The following is a 22,126-nucleotide window of genomic DNA, read 5'->3' on the forward strand; positions in this document are numbered from 1 at the left end:
GTCAGGACGTGGGACCTTATTGGTCCTGGGTAGTGAAGGTAAGAAATCATGGTGCTGGACCTTTCTTAAAGTGCTTATAAAATTACTCAGGGCCTCAGTGCCTCCACCTTCCTCATGATCCCAGGCAGTTTCCCCAACTGTCTTCATCCTACTGCCTAACATCCTATCCATCAAACTGCTTTTGGGGTTATGTCTCGATAAAACAAAAATCATGATGAAAGTCATTTACACCCTAGTGAGAGTCATCTAAGATTTCCTTTTCTTCTCAGACCTTCTAGCTAAAGTTGGTTATGAGAGAGGATGGGGAGGGGGAAAAGGGTTGGGGCGAGCACTCTTGGAGCTTGCACTGTTTCTTGCTGGTGCCCAGGCACAATGCGAATATGTCAATCTAAATGGAAAGCCCCATGCATGTTCCTCTCTATTCCCTTTGTCACCAATACCAGTTCCCAAGGCAGAGCCCCAGGAGGGCTGGACTGAAGGACCTGGAGGTAAAACAACTTGGCTTTGGGTTTCAGGTCAAGCTGTGCCATGACTTGCTGTGTAAGATGAGACAAGTCAGTTCACCTCTCTGCACTTCAGTGACCTCATCTGTAAAAGGCTGGTCTGGACTAGATTAATGATTTTCTTTAGTTTTTGCAATTGTTTTGTTGTTGTTGTTTTGTTTTGTCTTGTTTTGAAATGGAGTCTCACTCTGTTGCTCAGGCTGAAGTACAGTGGCACGATCTCGGCTCACTGCAACCTCTGCCTCCTGGGTTCAAGTGATTCTCCTGCCTCAGCCTCCTAAGTAGCTGGGATTACAGGTGTGTACCACCACACCCTGCTAATTTTTGTATTTTTAGTAGAGATGGGGTTTCACTACATTGGCCAGGCTCATCTCCAACTCCCAACCTCAGGTGATCCACCTGGCTCGGCCTCCCAAAGTGTTGGGATTACAGGCGTGAGCCACCGTACCTGGCCTGCAATTGTTTTTTGTTTTAACATTATATTCAATTCTTCCTCCATCTTTATTAAAGTATAATTGATAAATAAAAATTGTGTATGTTTACAGTGTTCAATGTGATGTTTTGATATGTGCATACATTATGAAATGATTAAATCAAGTTAACATTTTCATCACCTCACATACTTTTATTATTATTATTTTTGTGGTAAGAATATTTAAGATCTATTTGCTTAGAGTAGTGTTTACTAGTGGTGAGGAAGGGTAAGGGAGAGGGGGTAGCCAAAGGTTGGCTAACAGGTTAAGAGATACAAGAGTACACGGCTGGTGGCTCACGCCCATAATCCTACCACTTTAGGAGGCTGAGTTGGGAGGATCACTTGAAACCAGGAGTTTGAGACCAGCCTGGGCAACATAGGTGGATCCCATCACTATAAAAAATTTAGTAATTAGCCAGGCATGTTGGTGCACGCCTGCAGTCCCAGCTACTCTGGAGGCTGAGGTGGGAGGATCACTTGGGCCCAAGAGGTCAAGGCTGCAGTGAGTTGTGATTGCACCACTTCACTCCAGCCTAGGGGGCAGAGTGAGACCCTGTCTGAAAAAACAAACAGACAAACAAACAAACAAAAAACCCCAGCTAGATAGGAGGAATAGTTCTAGTGTTTTTTTGCACTATAGAGTGATGATAATTGATGACAATTTATTATATATTTTTGAATAGCTAGAAGAATGCATTTTGAATACTCCCAGAACAAAGAAAGGATACATGTTTGAGGTGGTGGAGATGCTAATTGCCCTGATTTAATTATTACATATTGTATACATGTATAAAAATATTATACTGTACCCCACAAGTATGTACAATTATTGTCAATTAATAATAATAAAAGCAAAAAATCTCTTTTAGCAATTTTCAAGTATATATTATTATTAACTATAGTCATCATTCTGTACAACAGATCTCCAGAACTTATAACATTATATTTAATTTCAATCAAAGTGCTAGATATACAGAGTTAAGAACAAAATGGGGCTAGGTACAGTGGCTCACCCGGTGGATTACACCTGTAATCCCAGCACTTTGGGTGGATCACGAGGTCAGGAGATCGAAACCATCCTGGCTAACATGGTGAAACCCCACCTCTACTAAAAGTACAAAAAAAATTTAGCTAGGCCTGGTGGTGTTCGCCTGTAGTCCCAGCTACTCGGGAGGCTGAGGCAGGAGAATTGCTTGAACCTGGGAGGCGGAGGTTGCAGTGAGCCAAGATCTTGCCACTGCACTCCAGCCTGAGTGCCAGAATGAAACTTTGTCTCAAAATAAATAAATAAAAATAAAATTTTAAAAAGGAACAAAATGGTATCTAGAGCAAGAAATCCTCAGTACAACAACAAAAAAAAAAAAAAGAAAAGAAAAGAACAAAATGGTAATAATAGGCTTATATCAAAAAGCATTTCCTCTGCCCTTTCTTTTGTTGCCTTTGTGTTGGGAGAAAGCCTGAGTGCTGGGAGAGAAGCCAAGGCAGGCTTGGAACATGTCCGGGGTCCAGGGTCTAAAACCTCTCATGGCCTTTGGAATGTGTCTAGCACATTCCTTGCTGGTTCCTTGCTTCTAGCACTCCCATTATCTCAAGTAGCCATATGTTTCAAAGAAAATGCTACACCATCACAGCTGTAGCTTATTTGCCTGATATGTCACTTCCTTTCAACCCCCACATCCTCACCACCTGCTTCTTTTTTTGATCACCAATAAATAGCGTGGGCTCCCAGAGCTCGGGGCCTTCACAGCCTCCATACTAACATTGGCCCCCTGGTCCCACTTTCTCTCTCAACTTGTCTTTTCTCATTCCTTTGACTCCACCAGACTTCATAGCCCCCACAGTCTGGTGTTGAGTCTGATCACCCCAACACCTTTGCATCCTAATTCCCAGAGGCCATCACTTTAAACTCATTTTGCTACTTCCTCTGGTATTTGCATCATATTTCTAAAGAATGTTTATGTTGCTATTTCTTGATTTGTTTTCTTCAGTATCTGTCTACTTCCTGGAATAGCATAGTATAGGGCTCACCTCCCTTATGAGGTCTTAACAATTTCCTTGCCTCCATTCTACCAGTTTCACTGGATCACAATCTTATGAAATCAAAAGCATTTACATTCTTGTAGATATCTAAATTTTGTTTCCTAAGCCAAGTCCTGCACTGAAATTGTTTCATTTCTTTCCTTTTTTTCTCCTGGAGTCAATAATTGCTTCAATTTTTTTCCCTTCATTTGCTTATATGTTTTTGTACCTATTAACTATCTTTTTTTCAGTTGCTCCAACTGATCTTTGAAATGCCTGGTAATAATTATCTAAAACTAAGATACATGAGCTACTCTATCAGCCCTGTTATTTTCCTGGAGGCTTCCCTCTCTCCCTTGCCCTCCATCCTTATGCTCCAAACTGGACTCGGCTCTCTCAGCCTGTGGCACGGCTGGCATCCTGGCACGTCTCTGCACCGTGGTGTGAATTTCCTCCTGCCTCTTCTGTGTGCATCTCCTGTTCCCTTACCCCAGATCTTCTTTTTCCCTGGTTTACTGTCTCATTATGTTGCAGTACATCTTCCAGTGGCTTCCTGAAAAGCAGTGAATGGAAGCCAAGCTTTTGACCCTCACATATTTTAGAATGTCATTGTTCTACCCCAACTCCTGATTAATAGTTTGGCTGGATATAATGCTCTAATTTGAATGTAACTTCTCCTCACATTGGGAAATATTGCTCTATTATTTTCTAGTTCCCAGTGTTGTTGGTAAGAAGTCAGTGTCATGTGAAATCTTGGCTCTTTACATGTGTCCTGTCTTTTCTCTCTGGAAGATATTAGGATTTTCTCTCTATCTTTGGTTTTTTGGAATTTCTCAATGATGTGCCTTGGTGTAGGTCTTTCTTCATTCACTGTGCTAGTCATTTAGTAGACTCTTTTGAATTAGAAAATTATGTGCCTCTATTGCGGGAAGCCATGAGCAGGTTTGAGTGAGCTGGGTAATCACATTCTTTTCTTCCAAGGACAGAGGTATCAAGGCCCTGGGAACCTTATAAGTGGATGGGGAGAAAGGGGACCTGAGGTGAATCCAACAAAGCTGCAGCACCCTCTGAGCTCATATCCCAGGGCTAGGCTCTGCCTGAGGACAGGAGACATGGGTGAGACCCACTTCCTGCCCAGTCTCATAGTAGGGCTCAGGACACACATGGTCCAGGAGGTCCCCAGCCCCAGCTACATTTACATGCACATACCTGTATGCAGCAATCAGTGAGCCACAGGACAACTTAGGGGAAGAGGCAGCTCCAGAAAGCAGGATAGGAGGGAGGTAAATGATTATGGGTGGGGAGTGGCCTTGTGGGGAAGGGACAAAGTCAGGGCTCTGTGAGTGTGTGTGTGTGTGTGTTGTGTTGTGTATTGGGGGAAATGGGGAGAATATTTTGTCTGCCCCCTTTTCTGGCCACTGCACCCCTTTTTTCTTGAATAGTTTTTCTTCCCATCATGGACTGAATGTCTCTGTCTCCTCCAAATTCATATGTTGAAGCCCTAACCCTCTGCATGACTGTATTTGCCAATGAGGCCTCTCAGGAAGTCATTAAGTTTGAATGAGGTCCTAAGGGTGGGGCCCTGATTCAGTAGGATTAGTGTCCTTATAAGACAAGACACCAGAGAGCGTACTCTCTCTCCGCACAAATACAAAAAAGAGGTCACATGAGTGCACAATATGGCAGCCACCTACAGGCCAAGAGAAGAGGCCTCAGAATGAAACCTACCTTGCTGGCACTTTGGTCTTGGATTTCCCAGCCTCCAGAACCATGACAAATAAATGTTTGCAGTTTAAGCCACCCATCTATGGTATTTTGGCATGGCACACTGAACAGACTAATACATCTCCTGGCCCTACTTCAACCACATGACACTAGAGGGCTTGGCAGTTTTAGTGTCCCAGCTACCCAGCCAACCCAGACCAGACCAAGCAGAAACTTTCTTCTGGAATTTTTTTGTTTTTGTTTTTTTTTGAGACGGAGTCTCGCACTGTCACCCAGGCTGGAGTGCAATGGCACAATCTCAGCTCACTGCAACCTCTGCCTCCTGGGTTCAACTGATTCTCCTGCCCCAGCCTCCCAAGTACCTGGGATTACAGGCATCTGCCACCACGCCCAGCTATTTTTTGTATTTTTAGTAAAGACAAGGTTTCAGCATGTTGAATAGGCTAGTCTGGAACTAGCGATCTCAGGTGATCCACCTGCCTTTGCCTCCCAAAGTGCTGGGATTACAGTCATGAGTCACCACACCCAACCTATTTAAGCTGATTCTTTAAGGGTGAGTAGAAATTTTTTCCAGGTGAATAAAAACTTGAGATATTATTCCAAGCAGAGACCAGCAGGTGCAAAGACACAGGGATATAAAGATGTTGAAGTTTACCAACCACTGCTAGATTAGAAAAAACAAAAAGGAAACAATCAAAATCAAAAATTAAAATTAAAAATCACCTAAAAAAAAAACTAGGAATGGGCTTGGCCAGAGGTCACATCATAATTGAGTTAACTATGACCATAGACACTCAGTAATAGATGGAAGTTTTAGGGAAAAACATAGCATTCTCAGGTTGTTGGCAGAGTATCTAGAACAATTTAGAAATACAGGCATTGAATTCTGGGAATAATTACACTGTAGTGAAATCATGTCCTTCTCTGCGTATGAAGCATTTATGTGTCACACACTGTTCAAAGTGCTGAAAATCAGACTCTTCTCAAGGAGCTCATGAGCAATCAAGGGAGATGGATGGTTGAGCAACTGATTATCATGTGACAAGTGAGGTAATAGAGATATGACTAAGATGCTATCTAAACAAGAAAAAAGGAATTATTTGTAATATATGGAGTGCTGGGGAAAGATTTCTCAAATGAAGCCAGCTTGGGGTGATGGCTCATACTTGTAATACTGGCACTTTGGGGGGTGGAAGCGGGAGGATCCAGGAGGATCTAGGAGTTCAAGACCAGCCTGGTCGACAGAGCAAGGCCCTGCCTGACTCTATATTTGAAAAAAAAAAATAAATTTTTTTTTAATAAAGTGATATTTGAGCACTCTGGAGCACCATACAAATATAGGACAGACAAGGAATGTATCCAGCTTAATTTGGGTTAACATTTTTTTGAAATTTTATATTGCAAAAATAGTACATATTCACTGTTGTGAAATTAGGAAGAATTGATAGGCAAGGAGGGAGGTCTACAAAGCACTCCATAGATCCACCATACTGAGACAATGCTTAATGCTTTGATGGATTTATTGTATACTTTCTATGCCTATGTGTGTAATGTATACATACATGTGCATGGTTAAATAGACATGGTTCTCCTTGGTGTTCTGTTTATCCATGTATTGTTATGAAGTAAATCCCCAAAGAGTACATTTGCTTTGCCCAAGGGAGTCTTTTGCTACATACTGCTGTACATAATGAAAACTAAAAAACTGGCTAACTTTTCAGCCTTGTGACCTTGTGGTGATTCAAATAGAGGCTTCATCAAAGGCACATTCAGAAATGAACTTGGTGTGTGTGGTTGGTTATGCTTGGCATTATTGTTTGTAGTTGTATGATAGGGATGAATTCAGTGTCTGCCAACAGGGAACTGTTTAAGTAAACTGTGGTACATCCAAGTGATGAATACTGTGCAGTTGTAAAGAAGAATGAGAAAGACCTCTGTACTCATGTGGAAGAACTCGGATATATTGTGTTTTTTAAAAGGAACAAGGAATGCTATAGTATGTGTGGTATGCTACTTTTTGTGTCGAGAGAGAAGAGTAGAATAAGAACATACATTTGTATTTGCAAAGATAAATTCTGCAATGATATATAAGAAACCAATTAAAAGTGTTTGCTGTGGAAGGAGAATAAGACTGTGAATGGAATTTTGCCACATACTTTTATAGATAGTTATATTTAAAATTTTTCTGAACTATGTATTTGTCCACATGACCCTTTTAAAAATAAGCAAATGAAGGAATGAAGTAGGATTATGAGAAAGAAATAAGAAAAAAGGATCTAAGGGGCTGCCCATCTTTTTAGTACCCAGTGAATATTAATACATAACAATAGCAGCAAAAATTGGAAGAGTAGCCCCAGGAGGGTAGGGAATCAGCCTTTCCTTTGTCTTTTCCTCAATTTCATATATTTTTAAAAAGTTCTCTGAGAACAATAAAATAATTTGAAATAAAAATGTCTCCAGGTCTCTTAAAATAAAAGGAGGATGGGGCAGCTTTATGTAGTGTACTTCCCCAAAATTGACTGATTTACCTCAAGAGGCAGGGATTCTAGCCTACATGGGATACATACAGGAGAAAAAAATAAGAAAGAGAAAAGAGATTTAAATATAAATAAATGAAAATAGCACTTCTCCCTGATTATAAAGGAAATCACATTCTTTTTGTAATAATTTGGATGACAAATATTAAGAAAAATCTTTAATTTCCCACTCAAAACATTCTGGTTTGTTGCTTTTTATACTTTTTTATGCATATAAACCTTTTAAAAACTAGAATTGTAATATATAGTCTTTTGTCACTTACTATATTTTGGGCATATTTCTGTGGCAGTAAATCTATCCTGGCATCATCATTTTTAATAGCTGGATGTATGTTAAGTTAATCATTGCTACTCCAGAGGTGAATTTTCTTATATATACATTTTAATGGTCTCAAGCAAGCATTTTTGGACTAAATTCATAGAAGTAGAATTTCTGGAGGAAAATAATTTTTAGGATTTTTAAAAGAAATTTTCAAATTATCCTCCAAGAAAGGTGACTGAGGTTATACTCCTGCCAACAAGGACAGAGCTCCAGGTTCCCCTTTCCATTTGTCATCTTTGCTGCCTTTATACAGAAAATCTCATTGTTTTCATCACATTTCTTTGATTTCTAGTGCTTTTGAATTTTTTTATATGCCTATTGGTCATTTTTATTCTTGTGAGAAGTGCCTGCTTCTCCATTGCCCATTTTCTGTTGAAAATCATTTGTTTTTTTTCTCAGTAATTTTAAAGATTTCTTTAAAGACTAAGGATACAAACCTTTTATCTGTCACTGAGGTTACAAAAACTTTCTCCCAGTAAGTAGTTTGTCATTTCACTTGATTTCCTTTCTTCCTTTCTTTTTTCTTTCTTTTCTTTTCTTCCTTTCCTTTTCTTTCCTTTCCTTTCCTTTCCTTTCGCTAGCCAAGCTGCAAATTCACATTTCACTTAATTTTCATCCTGCCAAATTTGAAAACATTTTAACTTAGTGATTTTAGTGTAAACAGGAGCAGGAGAGAGTGTATTTAAGTCTCGTTCTGTCACCCAGGCTGGAGTGCAGTGCCATAATCATAGCTACTACAGGCTTAAACTCCTGGGCTCAAGCAATTTTCCCACATCAGCATGCCAAGTAGCTAGGACTACAAGTGTGTGCCACCACGCCCAGCTAATTTTTAATTTTTTTTTTGTGGAGATGTGAATTCGCTATGCTGCCCAGCCTGGTCTTGAACTCTTGACTTCAAATAATCCTCCCACCTTGGCTTGCCAAAGTTTTGGGATTACAGGCGTGAACTACTGCTCCCGGCCGAGAGTTTAGTTTTGTTTTCTAGTGGCGATCTTGGTATCTTCTCATACTTGAGGCTTTGGTGCTAGTGCTGAAGTATTACACTCACCATCCGAGGTTTGCAGGACTTTTGTTTTAATATTGAATAGATGGAACTGTTTACTTCTGCATCTTTGCAGGTATACAAAATGTGCCTAGCAGGACTCTGCTTTATATCCATTGAAAGCAAGAAGTAATACAGTAAAACTTTTCCTGGCTAGAGGCTTTGGAAGAATGGAGTATTCTGATTTAATGCTATTAACTTGGAAGTGTGAAGGTGGAAAGAATTCAAAACTTATATTTCCTGTTGAATGCAATTTGAAAATACAGCCAGTGATTCCACTTTTCTTCTCTAGTAAGTTTGGACATTCCGATCTACTTGGTGTTTTATTATAGAACTGCTAGTGTGCCTGAGACTTACATTGTGAAGACACTTTTTAAAAAACTTGAGAGGTAAGAGGGTGTAAATGGTATTGTATGAGATCAGGCTGGATGAGAACTGACACTTGTAAATATACCTTTTAGGCTGAATCTCTGATTGCCATTTGTTTTCTTATTTAACTCATGAAAATAAAACACATTGGATGGAGGGTGGCAGCAGGAAGGAGATTTATGTCTTTTAATTGCATGTCATTTTTTCATATCAAGACAGAACATATGGTATCCCTGGCTTTGACCTACAGAAGGAAACACATTTTTCTACCTGCTGTATGCCAGAGGTTCTTAAACACCTGGAGGGATGACTGCAGCACAGATTGCTGAGCCCTACTCCAGAGTTTCTGATTCACCATGTCCAGGGTGGGGCCTGAGAATTTGCACTTATAAAAAGTTCTTAGGTTCTGCTGGTACTGCTAGTCCAGAGACTACATTTTTGAGAACCACTCTTGTCTACTAACTGTAAATTGTAGACCTCTAGAACAAAGCTTAGTTTGGTGTAGGAAAAGAAGCTCACAGGTTATGGAGCAAATCATGAAAGATTCAACCCTTGATCCCAGCCTAGTGTGGAATTCGGGTAACAAGCAATACACAGTGACATAACACAATTCTTGGTTTTCACGATTGCAAGTCATAGCCAAGTATCAAATGAGAAATTCAGTTTCATTTGCAAGGCCTAAAGAGGCCAGGTGATTCTAGAAAAATAGGCCTTGTATATGCTTTGAACCAGTAAAGAGCTCTGAGTGCTTATTAAATGGAAAGCTTTGTGTTTTTATTTATTTTTGACTATTTTTTTTTTGAGATGGAGTCTCAGTCTGTCACCCAGGCTGGAGTGCAGTGGCGTGACCTTGCCTCACTGCAACTTCCGCCTCGTGGGTGCAAGTGATTCTCCTGCCTCAGCCTCCCGAGTAGCTGGGATTGCAGGTACCCGCCACCACATCTGGCCAGTTTTTGTATTTCGAGTAGAGATGGGGTTTCACCATGTTGGCCAGGCTGGTCTTGAACTCCTGACCTAAAGTGATCCACCCACCTAGGCCTCCCAAAGTGCTGGGATTACAGGTGTGAGCCACCACACCCAGCCCAAAAGCTTTGTGTTTTTAAAGATATTAGACATGTTTCTTGTTTTTTAAAAAATCTTAATAATGTAGGAGAATAAGAGAAATGTTTTTTCCAAAACAGAGAAATCATTGTGATTATTTTACCTTATTGGAATGTTGAATAACATAGTCCACTTCATTCATTAATCATCAAACATGCTATGGATTTTCCATTTTTATAGGATTTGTGTCTTAACTGGGATAATACTGGTACTTCTTATACTCCATCTGAAGATGAAAAATATAGGCCAAAGTCACAGACCATGCATAGCAGCTGGATAATGAAGACAGCTCTGGAGGAACATGTAGACACACACACACTGACACACATATATATAAAGTATAAACACATGTATTTTTTAAAGTTTATTTTTAACATTTTAAAGCAAAAACCGGCCCTCCCCTCTCCCAGAGTAGGCAGGCCCCGCCCCTCTCCCCAAGTGGGCGGGGACAGCAGTGGCATGCGCAGCTTTCCTTGTGATGTCACAGGTTCCCCTGGACACACTGCTGTCTGGCCACGCCTCCTCTCCCTTGCATCTTTCTCATTGACCAATGGGATTGGAGCATTAAGGCCACACCCCTATTCTGCATTCCAGTGTGGTCCTGGTTACGACTCCTCTGGCTCAGTCACACAGCAGCCTGGTAGGTGCCTGGAGGTGTTCGCTGATGTGGCCCCAACCCTACGTCCCTCCCCACCCCATGATGTTAGAAGAAACTCGACAGAACAAATTGGCAGCAGCCAAGAAAAAGGTAAAAAGCCAAGAAAAAGGTCATGGCCCCCCAACCTAGCCAGAGATCCCCTCCGATGACAAGACCACTCCCAGAGTCCATACCACTCCTGAGGCACACCGGGCTGGGCCCCCCTACCCCGGCGCCTCTGGGCTCCCCCCACCAAAGTCTTGTCAGTCAGCCCCGCCCCTTCAGCCAGCAGCCCAGCCTCTGCCCTCGCCAATCACCCTGGGGTGACTTTGGGCGGGTGACTGCTGGGGCTCCCTGCTCCATATTCAGCCCTCACGTCCTGCCGCCCCAAGCCCAACCTCCCTGGGTTCTTTGGGCTCACCTCTCCAAGGACCTGGGTCCCCCAGCCCCAACCCCCCAGCATCACCAGTCATCCCTGGGTGACTTTGGACTGGTGACTCCTGGGGTTCCCTGAGCAGACTCTGCTCTCCCCTCCTGTTGACCCAAGCCCGACCTCCCTGGGCTCTCTGGAATGGATGAATCTCCAAGGACCCGGGTGCCAGCCCTACACCTCCCTCCCCCATCGTGGAGCGGCAACTCAGCCATTGCACTGATGTGGTTCCCCCACCCCCAGGAGGAGTGGAATGTAGTGATGTCACAGTCCCCCTAGGAACCGTCATTACTGCTGCAAGACCGGACTTTGATCTAACAACCCAGTCCCCTAAGCATTCTCACCCCACTTCTGGTACCTCTGGTCACAGCACAAATTTGCAGCTAGATGGGAAATGGGGACTATGGGACCTAGGAGCAAGAGGCTTCAGGCTGCCTTACTCCCTTCACATAGACATCGACAGTGTGAAAAGCCTACACTTCCCCTGTGAGCTCAAAACGTTGACAGTATCTCTGGGTGGTAATGGGAGAATGGGTTTGGTTTGGTTTTCTCCCAGGCTTCTACTCTCCAGAGAGACTTGAACATTTTTTTCTGAGTTCTCCACCTCATATTCTAATTCTCCATGGTTCTGGGACCAGACTGCCCTTCAGTCAGTGGTCTCTGAAGTGAGATTTGCTCGCCTTCTATGGAATAGATCTTCGGAAACTGAACTTGACAGCTTGACTCTTCCTCATATCATCTCAACTTGGAGTACATTGAGTGCCACAGGATGAATGTGGGAGATCTTTCTGAAGCATCAGTTTCCCTTGATTCTCTTGAGAGAGAAAAAACATTAATGTACTTAGGGATGACCCTCACTTAGGTTTCTAAGAGCATACCAGACTTCTCTCTGAAATGAGACTTGGGTTGTCCTCTTTCTGATAAATTCCCAGATTTAACAAAAAAGCTGCCTTCTGCCATGAGCACACATTGATATAAAAGTGTGAGAGATATTGGTGCACTTCCTCACACTAACAGACATGTGAGGATGTATGACTCTAAACCACACAGCGTGTAGTTCCTGCCTATGTAATGTTGACTTTTCTACATCTGCCTCTGGATTTGGTCCCTGGCAGCTGCTGATTCATGGCAAAACCCCAGAGCTTGGAGTGTGAAGACTGAGTTTAAGTTCCATTATTGCCCCCCCACTTTTTTTTTTTTAGCCATAATATCCATCCCTGTCAATCACTAAGTGATTGTGACAACACCTTGTATAGTTGTTGGTGGCATTAAATCAGATGGTGTATAAGTATTTTGCAAAAACTGCAAGGAGGGTGTGGCTGTAGGGGCTGGTAGTTCTCATGTGTATTACTACTCTTCTTTCCCACAGCTAAAAGAATATCAGCAGAGGAGCAGCCCTGGTGTTGCAAGAGGAGCGAAGATAAAGAAAAAAACTGGCAGTAGCCCTGAGACAACCGCTTCTGGTGGTTGCCATTCACCTGGGGATGTGAGTCTTGCCTGGCCAGGCTCCTGGGGACAAGGGGCACAAGGGGCAGTAGAGGGTAATTGTTGAGATTGCTGGGTACTGGTTAAGAATTCTGGGTTTGAATCCTGCTTCTCCATCTGCTAGGGATCTGATTTATGGCAGGTTGCTTGAGCTCTTTGGGCCTCTCTTTTCACATCTGTAAAATAGGGGTAGTATTTGACTTCCATTTGTGAAGTTTAAATGAGATTCCTTATTATTGTTGTTTTCATGTTAACCCCTAGTACGTGGCCTGCTGTAAACACCCAGGATACCCAGGAAATGGTCATTGCTGTTTGATTTTCCTGATTCCCACTCTCAAGGGGAAGCTGGGCTAATGAGTACAGCCACTTGCCATCAGGCTGTCCCTTTAGGAGTCACTGAAGGGGGCCCAGGGTGTGGTGAGGAGAGCCCCAGGCCCTAGGAGGAAGAGAAGCTCTAACTTGCCACCAGCTTGCTGGGTGACCACAGAAAAATCACTTCTTCTGCTGGGCCTCAGTTTTCTCCTCTGTAAGATGATACTGGATAAGATCAGTGTCTTTCAAACTTGTTTTTTAGCTGGAGTCCCCTTAGTTCAGGTGAACTCTTACTCAGGAGTCTGTTTTTTTTTAATGGAGGTGGAGGTCTGGAGCTCCACCAGATTCATCACCCATGTCCTGGGCCTGAGGAGAGGGGTCCAGTGAGCATATTAAGAGCTGTGTTGGTCAGCTGACTCCACTCTGTGACTGCATCACTCAGGGGACTTTTCCATCTATTGTTCCTGCCCCTGGCAAGGCAGCAGGTGGCCATTTGGAAGAATGGCACAGGCCATGGTTTTAATCTCCTCTGCTCTTCTTCAGCGTTTCCTTTTCCTGAACCCACATCTTCCTCCTACCCTGACTTTCTTACTTCTCTCTAAGCCACTTCTGTCTTTCTCCCCCTGCCCTTGTTTTTCCCTTGTCACCTCCTGTAGATTCAGGACATTCTGAAGGTGCCGGTGTCCAACCTTAACCACTCCAATGGGGTAGCACTCTCCCATTGGACAAGTGGAAGGTGAGGCAGTGCCAAGACCCCCCTCTGGCTTGCTGTCTCCAGCTGTGCATGGCCCTGAGGCTTCTCTGGCTTGGGGGATACTTGGCCTCTGCCTTGTTTTATGTTGCTGCCATTAACCTTCAGCCTGTTTCTGTCTGCTTCTTCACCTGCTTGATTGATGGGGTTTTTCCTTCTCCACATCTTTTATCATCTTGGAAATGGTGACACCTAAAAGTTTAAAAGTAATTTGGGAATAACGTACAGAGCAGGCATGTGGGATTTGGGCCTTTTTTTTTTTTTTTTTTTTTTTTTTTGAGAGAGAGTCTCGCTCTGTCACCCAGACTGGAGTGGAGTGGTGTGATCTCAGCTCACTACAACCTCTGCCTCCCAGGTTCAAGCGATTCTCTTGCCTTAGCCTCCTGAGTATCTGGGATTACAGGCACCTGCCACCATGCCTGGCTAATCTTTGTATTTTTAGTAGAGATGCGGCTTCACCATGTCGGCCAGGCTGGTCTTGAACTCCTGACCTCAAGTGATCCACTCGCCTCAGCCTCCCGAACTGCTGGGATTACATGTGTGAGCCACTGTGCCTGGCTTCTTGCTGTTTTTATACTTTCTCTATATACATAACTATTTCCCATGTAAGTTCTTTTTTTTAAATTTCTCATTTTTATTACTCCTGCATCATCTGTTACCCTGAAGGATCTGGAAGTAAGAGGCCCTGGGCCGAGGTGCAGTGACTTTGCAGGCCAGCCCTCCAACCTCCTCTCACAGTGGGGTCTGGGTGACCCTCTGCCAGCTGAGACAGCCCACATACACCCCAGCCCTAATGATTGTTCTCTCTACCTCTCCCCACAATCCTCTTCCAACTCCTCCTCTCTGCATGTGCCTCAGAGCCAGTACCAAGGACTAACAGTGGCCCTGGAGTCAAGCTCCATGACTATCCATCAACTCAATGAAAACATAGAATCATTGGTAAGAGTCCAGTGGGGTCCCCTGATTCCATGCTGCCAATGCTGGGCTTTAGTTTCCCCTTGGGGCCCTGAAGAAAGGGGCTGGGGGACCCTGTTGCCAATGGCAAATGGGGAGCTGGAGCACACAGGCCTCACCGGGAGGGACCCCAGAGCAAGGAGCATGCAGCATGGCTCTTTTGTCGCTGCCCTCTTTGCCGACTCTCTCTTCTCCAGACACCCCTGCTCCAGTCCTTGCCACACATGCCCTGGGGTTGTCACCTCTCAGGGAAGCGCTAGCCTGACTGGTTGTCAGGGGCCCTGTATTTCTGCCCTGACTCAGTCCCTAATTTGCTTTGAGTCTGGACAAGCCACCTGTCCTCCTTGGGCTCGTGTTTCCGGAGGAGGTAGAGCATCAAAGGTCCCTGTTAGCTCTGAGAGTCTGAGATTTAAAGGCCCTTAGAATGGAAACCTGAGGGCCAAGGGCTCCTGTCTGTCCTTTTCCATCCTATATCTGCTGTGAAGAACTATAGCTGGCCCATATGTGCTCAGTAAGTTTGTTGAATGAAGGCACCTTTCTAATTCACAAGCTGGCAGAAGGGTGGGCCTTCCTGAGACTCCCTCTCTAGAGGTTTATGTTACTGTCCTTTCAAGAGAATCCAGATTCAGACTTTGAGTTCTGTGGCTGTGAGCAAAAACCAACAAAGACCCAAATCCTCTGTCCTTGGGAGCCTGAGGAGCGTTGGCCAGTTTGTATTGCCACTGGGTCTGAGAATGTTGCCTTTAAAATCCATTCCTGGTCCCTGCCTACCGCTTCCTGGTCTGGGGAATAGAGTTGAGGGGGCCACTCTCAGTCACCTGAATTTGACTCTCCCCACAGAAAGAGCAGAAGAAAGAAGTGGAACATCAGCTGGAAGAAGTAACGTGATTTCTTTGCTCACATGACTGCTGGGTTTGGGGGGCACTCAGATGTAGAGGCGCCAATCTCGACTTGCCCACTCCCAGCCTGGGGAAGAAGGCTCACCCCTCAGATTCCACCCCATCCCCACAGGGTCCCTGATAACCTGGTCCCATGGGTGGGCCTGTCCTGGGACATTGGTGGCCCTGTCCTGGGGCATTGGTGGCATTCTGGGGCCATGTCTCTTGCTGTGCCATCTCTGCCTCCCCGTTGTAAGAGCTCTGTCTTCCTCTTCCTATAGGCAAAGAAAGCAAACAATGAAATACACAAAGCACAAACGGAGCAGTTGGAGGTGAGTGGGGGGTGGGGAGCTTTCTCCCATCCTCTGGAGAATGTGTCTTTCCTTCTCTTTCAGCATTTGCTTGGCTTTTCTCCCAAATGTTCAATTCCAGACAATCAACATCCTCACATTGGAAAAGGCAGACTTGAAGACCACCCTATACCATACTAAACGTGCTGCCCAACACTTCGAAGGTGGGAAACTGGGCACACCGTCATCCTTCAACCTGGCACTTTGACAGGTCTTTAGGGGGAGTCCTTTGGGCCCCATCTCAACCTCTCTCATTACAGAAGAGTCCAAGGATCTGGCTGGCCGCCTGCAATACTCCTTACAGCGTATTCAAGAATTGGAGCGGGCTCTCTGTGCTGTGTCTACACAGCAGCAGGAAGAGGACAGGGTGAGTCCAACCAGCTGCCCCATCACCTGGCAGCCTGGCTTCCCAGATGGAGGAGTGAGCCTAAAGGTCCCTTCTGCAGGATGGAGTGTCCTGCCCATAAGGCAGCATGCTCATTTCTCACTGCTTTTGTGTGTGGTTGTTAGAGGCAGCCTGGGGCTGAGTCAGCTGCTGTGGGTGAGTTGGGGGGCACTGTTGGGAGTGAGCACTGGATGCAGAGCTCAGAGGCCAAGTGCCTGCCCTGCCCTTTCCTGGCTGTGGCCTTGGCCAAGTCCTAGGTGGGGTATTGGGTAGTTGTTCTGTGAAGGTACAGAAGAGTACCTTTAGTGTGTTACTGTTTCTGTAGAGACAGAAACGGGGTGTGTGGTGTGTGTGTGTTTGTGTGTACTATGTGTGTGTGTGTTTGTGTGTACTATGATAATATACAAAAACATGTCTGCAAGCATTCATAAAAAACTCAGGAGAGAGTAAAGGGTGCCTGGGAGACACCTCCCTTCTATACCTTCTGAGTTTTGGACTATATGAATGTATCATCCTTTCAAAAAGTGAACAAAAGATTAATTACCCCCTTCCTATCTGTGCCCCCATCCCCAGCAAGAAAAATGGGCTTAGAGAATAGGATAGACCTGGGTGTTCAAATCCCAGCTCTGTCTAAGTGATCTTAAGCAAGCACTTAACTTGGAACACTCGATGTTTTTCATCTACACAATAGAGGTAATCCTAGTAACTGTCTCACATGGTATTTGTGAGGATGAAATGGGATTGTAGCATGGAACCTGGTGAAGCACTCCATGACGGCTCAAACAGTGGTAGCAATAACAGTAATAACAACAGCAATATTATCTGAACTCTCTGGGCCTCTGTTAGCCAGCTGTAAATTCGATCTCTTTCCCTGTCCCTTCCAACTTTACTGAGTTCTTTTAATAACCAGGCCATGGGCTTGGAAATGCCTTGATCTTTACTAACCAAGTTGTATATTGAGCCTAGCCCTAGCCCTTTTAAGCAGCACTGCCTGGGCTCCCCAGATCAAAACTTCTCACTCTTCACCATCCAGTCCTCGAGCTGCAGTGAAGCGGTCCTCAAGCGGCGGTTACAGCAGACCATAAAGGAGCGGGCGCTGCTGAACACACATGTGACACAGGTGAGGCTTTGCAGAGGGAGGGATGTGGAAGGAAGATGACCCCAGGTGGTCAGGAGCAGGTGAGGACCAGTGACAGCCCTTCCTAACTTCTGTGCCCATTTCTTGCAGGTGACAGAGTCATTAAAACAAGTCCAGCTACAGAAAGACGAATACGCTGAACACATAAAAGGAGAGAGGGCCCGGTGGCAAGAGAGGATGCGGAAAATGTCGGTGGAGGTGAGACCTGACCCCTCAGCCCCCACCTTAGATAGGTCACTGGATCTTTCTGGGCATCTGTAAAATGGGAATAGTACAGCCAGAGGTGGTCTTGGGTCTGGGCTTTGTGCAGATGGGGGCAGAGAGGGAGATGGTAGCCTGTCCAGCCACCAGCCCCTCTCTCCAGGGCCCTTTCCCCTGTGCTTTGGGCAGGCTCGCACATTGAAGGAAGAGAAGAAGAGTGACATACGTCGGATACAGGAGCTGGAGAGGAGCTTGTCCAAACTCCAAAACCAGATGGGTAAGATGCGGCTGGTGTGACCTGGGAGCAGGACTGTCATCAGAGGTCTGTGGGGGTGGCTTAGAATGCCCCAGGGAGGTGGGTGGATGGAAGGGCTTTGAGGCAGAGGGAAAGAGGTCTGTGCCAGGAGACAGCAAGTTTTGTCATCTCCATAGCCTCAGGGTCCCCATCAGCAAAGAGGGAGGAGTGCCCATTGTCAGCCACCCACAGTCCTCTCTATGTGAAAGTGGCTTGGAAATTGGCTACCATTGGGTGCGAGGAATCATTAGCAGTGAGGACAAGTTTGGGAAGCCTGAGATGAGCTGCGCATCAAGAAGAGGGTTTTTTTGGGGGGGAGTGGGGTGTAGGGGGGGAAATCCAGAGGCCCTTATTGTCTGCTTCATTTCTCAGCTGAGCTCCAGTCCCCGGCACCCCCAGCAGGGACCTCTGAGTTGGAGCAGCTACAAGATGAGGCCAAACAGCTGAGGAAGGAAGTGGAGAGACTGGAGGGAAAGCTCCAATCCCAGGTGGGAAACAACCAGGTCTTGAGTCTCCTGAGCAAGGAACAAAATGAGAGGCTCCGAGAGCAGGAGGAGAGGAGGCTGCGGGAACAGGAGAGACTGTGTGAGCAAAATGAGAGGCTTCAGGAGCAGCAGAAGAGGCTGGGGGAGCAGGGTGAGAGGCTGCGAAAGCAGGAGCAGAGGCTACGAAAGCAGGAGGAGAGGCTGCAAAAGGAGGAGGAGAGGCTGCGAAAGCAGGAGCAGAGACTGTGGGACCAGGAGAAGAGGCTGTGGGAGAAGGAGGAGAGGCTACGAAAGCAGGAGGAGAGGCTCACGCTCTCCCAGAACCACAAGCTCGACAAGCAGCTGGCTGAGCCACAGTGCGGCTTCAAGGATCTGGTGGGTTGCCCCACCTGGGGAGCCTGCCCTCATCCCTATCCATCCAGGCCTTTGTTTCCCCACCTGTAAAATGGGGCAGTATAGCCCTCACATGAAATGGTACTTCTAAAGGCACCTGTGAGCCAGAGCTCATCAGGCCCTGCTCTGATGGCTGTGGGGGAGAAGGGATGATTTTTCTATCCCTCCTCCACCCTTCCCGGTGACATGGGAGGCAGACACCAAGTTCAGGGGTCTCCAGCTGCAGTGGATGGCCACTGATTGCTTCTCTCTGTACAACGAGAACAAGAGTGCACTGCAATTGGAGCAGCAAGTAAAGGAGCTGCAGGAGAAGCCAGGCGAAGTGAAGAAGATTGTAACCTCTGCCCCTTCCAAGAAGGGCTGGGAGGCGAGCACCAGCCTCTGGGGAAGGGACGTGCCAGGCCAAAGGCAGCTCTGGCTGGGGGGCAGGTGACCACAGCACCCTCGGGGGCAGCCCTATGAATGTTTCTTGCTTCCTGCCCTCTGACTTTTAGACGTGGGTAGCCCTGGGCTCCTCCCAGGTCTGGATATCATCATCCCAGCTAGAGGCATGGATTCCCCCAATCATAGGGGAAGAGACAGTGTTATAAGAGGCTCCTTTTCCAGGCATGGTGGCTCACACCTGTAATCCCAACACTTTGGGAGGCTGAGGCAGGAGAATCACTTGAGGTCAAGAGTTTGAGATCAGCCTGGCCAACATGGTGAAACCTCATTTCTACTAAAATTAAAAGCAAAAAATTAGCCAGGTATGGTAGTGCATGCCTGTAATCCCAGCTACTCAGGAGGCTGAGGCACGAGAATCGCTCGAGCCCGGGAGATGGAGGTTGCAGTGAGCTGAGATTGCACCACTGCACTCCAGCCTGGGCCACAGAGTGACACTGTCTAAAACAAAGCAAAACAAAACAAAAAAGCCTCCTTAGATTCAAACTGGATTCCAGCCTCAGTTCCAATGGTCACCGTTCAACTACTGTTCATCTGTTAGTCTCTGTTTCTTTAACTTCAAAAGGACGTTAGCATTTTCCTTGCAGAGGTGCTGAGGATTGAATGAGAGAATACATGGAAAGCGTTAGGCATGTAGCACACTTAGCAGATGGTGGTTGGCTCCCTCTGCTTTTCCACCAGTCTGTGGCCTATAGTTTAAATGGTGGGAAGAAGGACATGAGATTTGAGGCTGGGGAAGGAGGCATGGGGTTCTAGGCAAGGGAGGAAGTCTCTTAGGCCTGGAGTAAGGGGCCAGGGGCCTGGGCAGGTAACACAGCCCCACAGTGCCCTGGCTACCCTATTAATGGGCCCAGAATCTGGAAGCCAGCCACCACATAACCTCATGCCCAGGGCCTTCCTGCAGGTGAGGCTGAAGAGCCAAGAGTCTACAGCAGGAGCAAGACTAGTACCTGGGTCACCTGCAGCAGTAGGTGGCCACCTATCAGCAGCTGACCTGAGAAGGAGGCACTGCACAGGCAGTTACTGCTGCACGCCCAGCTCGTGGACCAGCTGCAGAAGCAGGAAGCTTGGGGCAATGCGGTGGCTGAGATGGCCCGCCAAAAGTTGCAGGAGACCCACGGGAGGGAGTTGCTGAGGATGGGCCCCTGAGGCGGATGACCTGGCAAGCTCCATGCCGTCTCACTCTGTTTCCTGTCCCCGTAGGAGCACCTAGAAGCTGCCAGCCAGTGGAACCAACAGCTAGAGACCCAGTTGAGCCTCATGGCTCTCCCTGGAGAAGGTACAGGAGACCACTCAGAGGAAGAGGAGAGAGCCCCAGGAGGAAGGCGGGACTGTTAGCAGCATAGGATTGAGGAGTTGGAAGAGACCTTTAGAACAGCTGGTCGTTATGCCAACCAGGTGTCTGCACTAAGTTCAGCATCAATATGGTGATCTCCTGGGAGCAGGGGGCCACCAGGTTGCCTAAGGATGAGTGAACTGGCCCAGATCAGAAAGGGAGAAGGTCAGAACTTCTGCACTGACCAGTAGTGGGACTGTGCCTGGGCAATATAGCAAGATCTTGGTTCTGAAAAGGAAAAATCAAGAACAGCAGCTCATTCCCCTTTGCAGAGGGGCTGGCTCAGGGTTACACAGTAAGGGTGGGGACAGAGGTGGGCTCACAGTACCACCCTTGTTGGGTTGCCTGAGGACCCCTATGGGCACCTCCCCACAGGAGATGGAGCACGACATCTGGACAGTGAGGAGGAGGAGGCGCCTCAGCCCATGCCAAACATCCCAGAAGACCTGGAGAGCCGGGAGGCCACGGTGAGCCTGACTTTCCCTGCTCCTACTTTGCCACCTTCCTCTGTGGTCCCTCCCAGACCCCCTCATGCTCTTGGTTTCCCGCCTTCTGATTGCTCTGGACCCTCACCCCTTCTGGGAGCCAGTGGTCAGACATCATTTCACCTGTGACCAACAGGTGCACTCTCTGAGGCCCCAAGGGAAGGGGCTGTGCTCCACCTCCCTGCCTCATTTGTTCTGTGTATGCCCCTACAAGAATACTCACCTCTTGCCTTCAAGTGGCATTTTTCAACTCCGCTGGAGCCAGTTCCCAGGAGAAGCAGGCACGGCTATGTGGGCAGCAGAAGGTGCGAAGGCTGTGCTGCCCACACCTGGCTCATCTGGTGGCCTCGGCCTGGAAGGAGCCAGAGGCAGAGGCTCCAGTCCCAGGGACTGGGGGTGAGTTTGTGTGTGGGGAGAGGTACTGGGCCCTGAAGGAGGCCATGGAGAAGGTGAAGGTAAGTCCTGGCATGGGCCAAGAAAAGTGGGGGCAGGGCAAGACAGGTCTCTCCTGAGATGTGACCCCATTATTTTGGCTCCAGAGTGGCTTTATGGACCTCCGGAAGGAGAAGGCAGACAGGAAGGAGCAGGTGGAAAAACTAGAGATTGGATTCATCCAGCTCTCTGGAGCGACAGATGGCATGAGTGAGCGGGAGGCCAGGGCATGGCAGGGGGAGCTGCAGGGCCATCGGAGGGGCCCCAGTGTCTGAGCCGTGTCCTCTCACAGGAGAGTACATCACCGTATATGAGAGCCAGGGGGCAGTGCCAAACACGCGGCACCAGGAGATGGAGGATGTCATCAGTCTGGCCCAGAACGAGGAGGAAACAAAGGTAGGATGTGCAACATCTTTGTGAGGGTGGGGGTTGGCATGGGCGCTGGTGCTGGCTCTGGAGTGGCAGCTGAATCTACTGGAGATGCAGGAGCTGATGTTGCCACTTGGGGATGACTACAACGAGGGGCATGACAAATTCCTCACCACTGCCCAGAACCCTGCTGATGAGCCTGCTCCAGGGGCCCCAGCTCCCCAGGAACTTGGGGCTGCTGGTGAGCATGATGGTGAGTACAGCCCTCAGGCGGGG

The 22,126-nt window shown here is 46.8% G+C and overlaps 1 protein-coding gene across 7 annotated transcripts in view; it reads left to right on the forward strand.

Annotated features, from left to right (window-relative positions):
• The window catches only part of LOC129014003 (golgin subfamily A member 6D-like), a 31,206-nt gene that overhangs the window by 5,633 nt on the left and 3,447 nt on the right, over window positions 1-22,126 (forward strand). The window contains exons 1-16 of one of the 7 annotated variants that reach the window (XM_054450892.1): window positions 10,627-10,841; window positions 12,530-12,646; window positions 14,567-14,647; window positions 15,503-15,541; window positions 15,822-15,872; window positions 15,973-16,054; window positions 16,151-16,257; window positions 17,309-17,395; window positions 17,504-17,611; window positions 17,804-17,891; window positions 18,282-18,769; window positions 20,432-20,507; window positions 20,940-21,031; window positions 21,589-21,691; window positions 21,774-21,877; window positions 21,968-22,103. In XM_054450892.1, the coding sequence (XP_054306867.1) occupies window positions 10,758-10,841; window positions 12,530-12,646; window positions 14,567-14,647; window positions 15,503-15,541; window positions 15,822-15,872; window positions 15,973-16,054; window positions 16,151-16,257; window positions 17,309-17,395; window positions 17,504-17,611; window positions 17,804-17,891; window positions 18,282-18,769; window positions 20,432-20,507; window positions 20,940-21,031; window positions 21,589-21,691; window positions 21,774-21,877; window positions 21,968-22,103 (1,843 nt within the window). In that variant the 5' untranslated portion in view covers window positions 10,627-10,757. Of the gene's footprint in view, window positions 1-10,626; window positions 10,842-12,529; window positions 12,647-14,566; window positions 14,648-15,502; window positions 15,542-15,821; window positions 15,873-15,972; window positions 16,055-16,150; window positions 16,258-17,308; window positions 17,396-17,503; window positions 17,612-17,803; window positions 17,892-18,281; window positions 18,770-20,431; window positions 20,508-20,939; window positions 21,032-21,588; window positions 21,692-21,773; window positions 21,878-21,946; window positions 22,104-22,126 lie in introns of those variants that run through there. The other 6 variants (XM_054450890.1, XM_054450891.1, XM_054450893.1 and 3 more) reach the window with 6 other exon arrangements.

The sequence above is a fragment of the Pongo pygmaeus genome, chromosome 16 (assembly GCF_028885625.2).
Source record: "Pongo pygmaeus isolate AG05252 chromosome 16, NHGRI_mPonPyg2-v2.0_pri, whole genome shotgun sequence".
Lineage (NCBI taxonomy): Eukaryota > Metazoa > Chordata > Mammalia > Primates > Hominidae > Pongo > Pongo pygmaeus.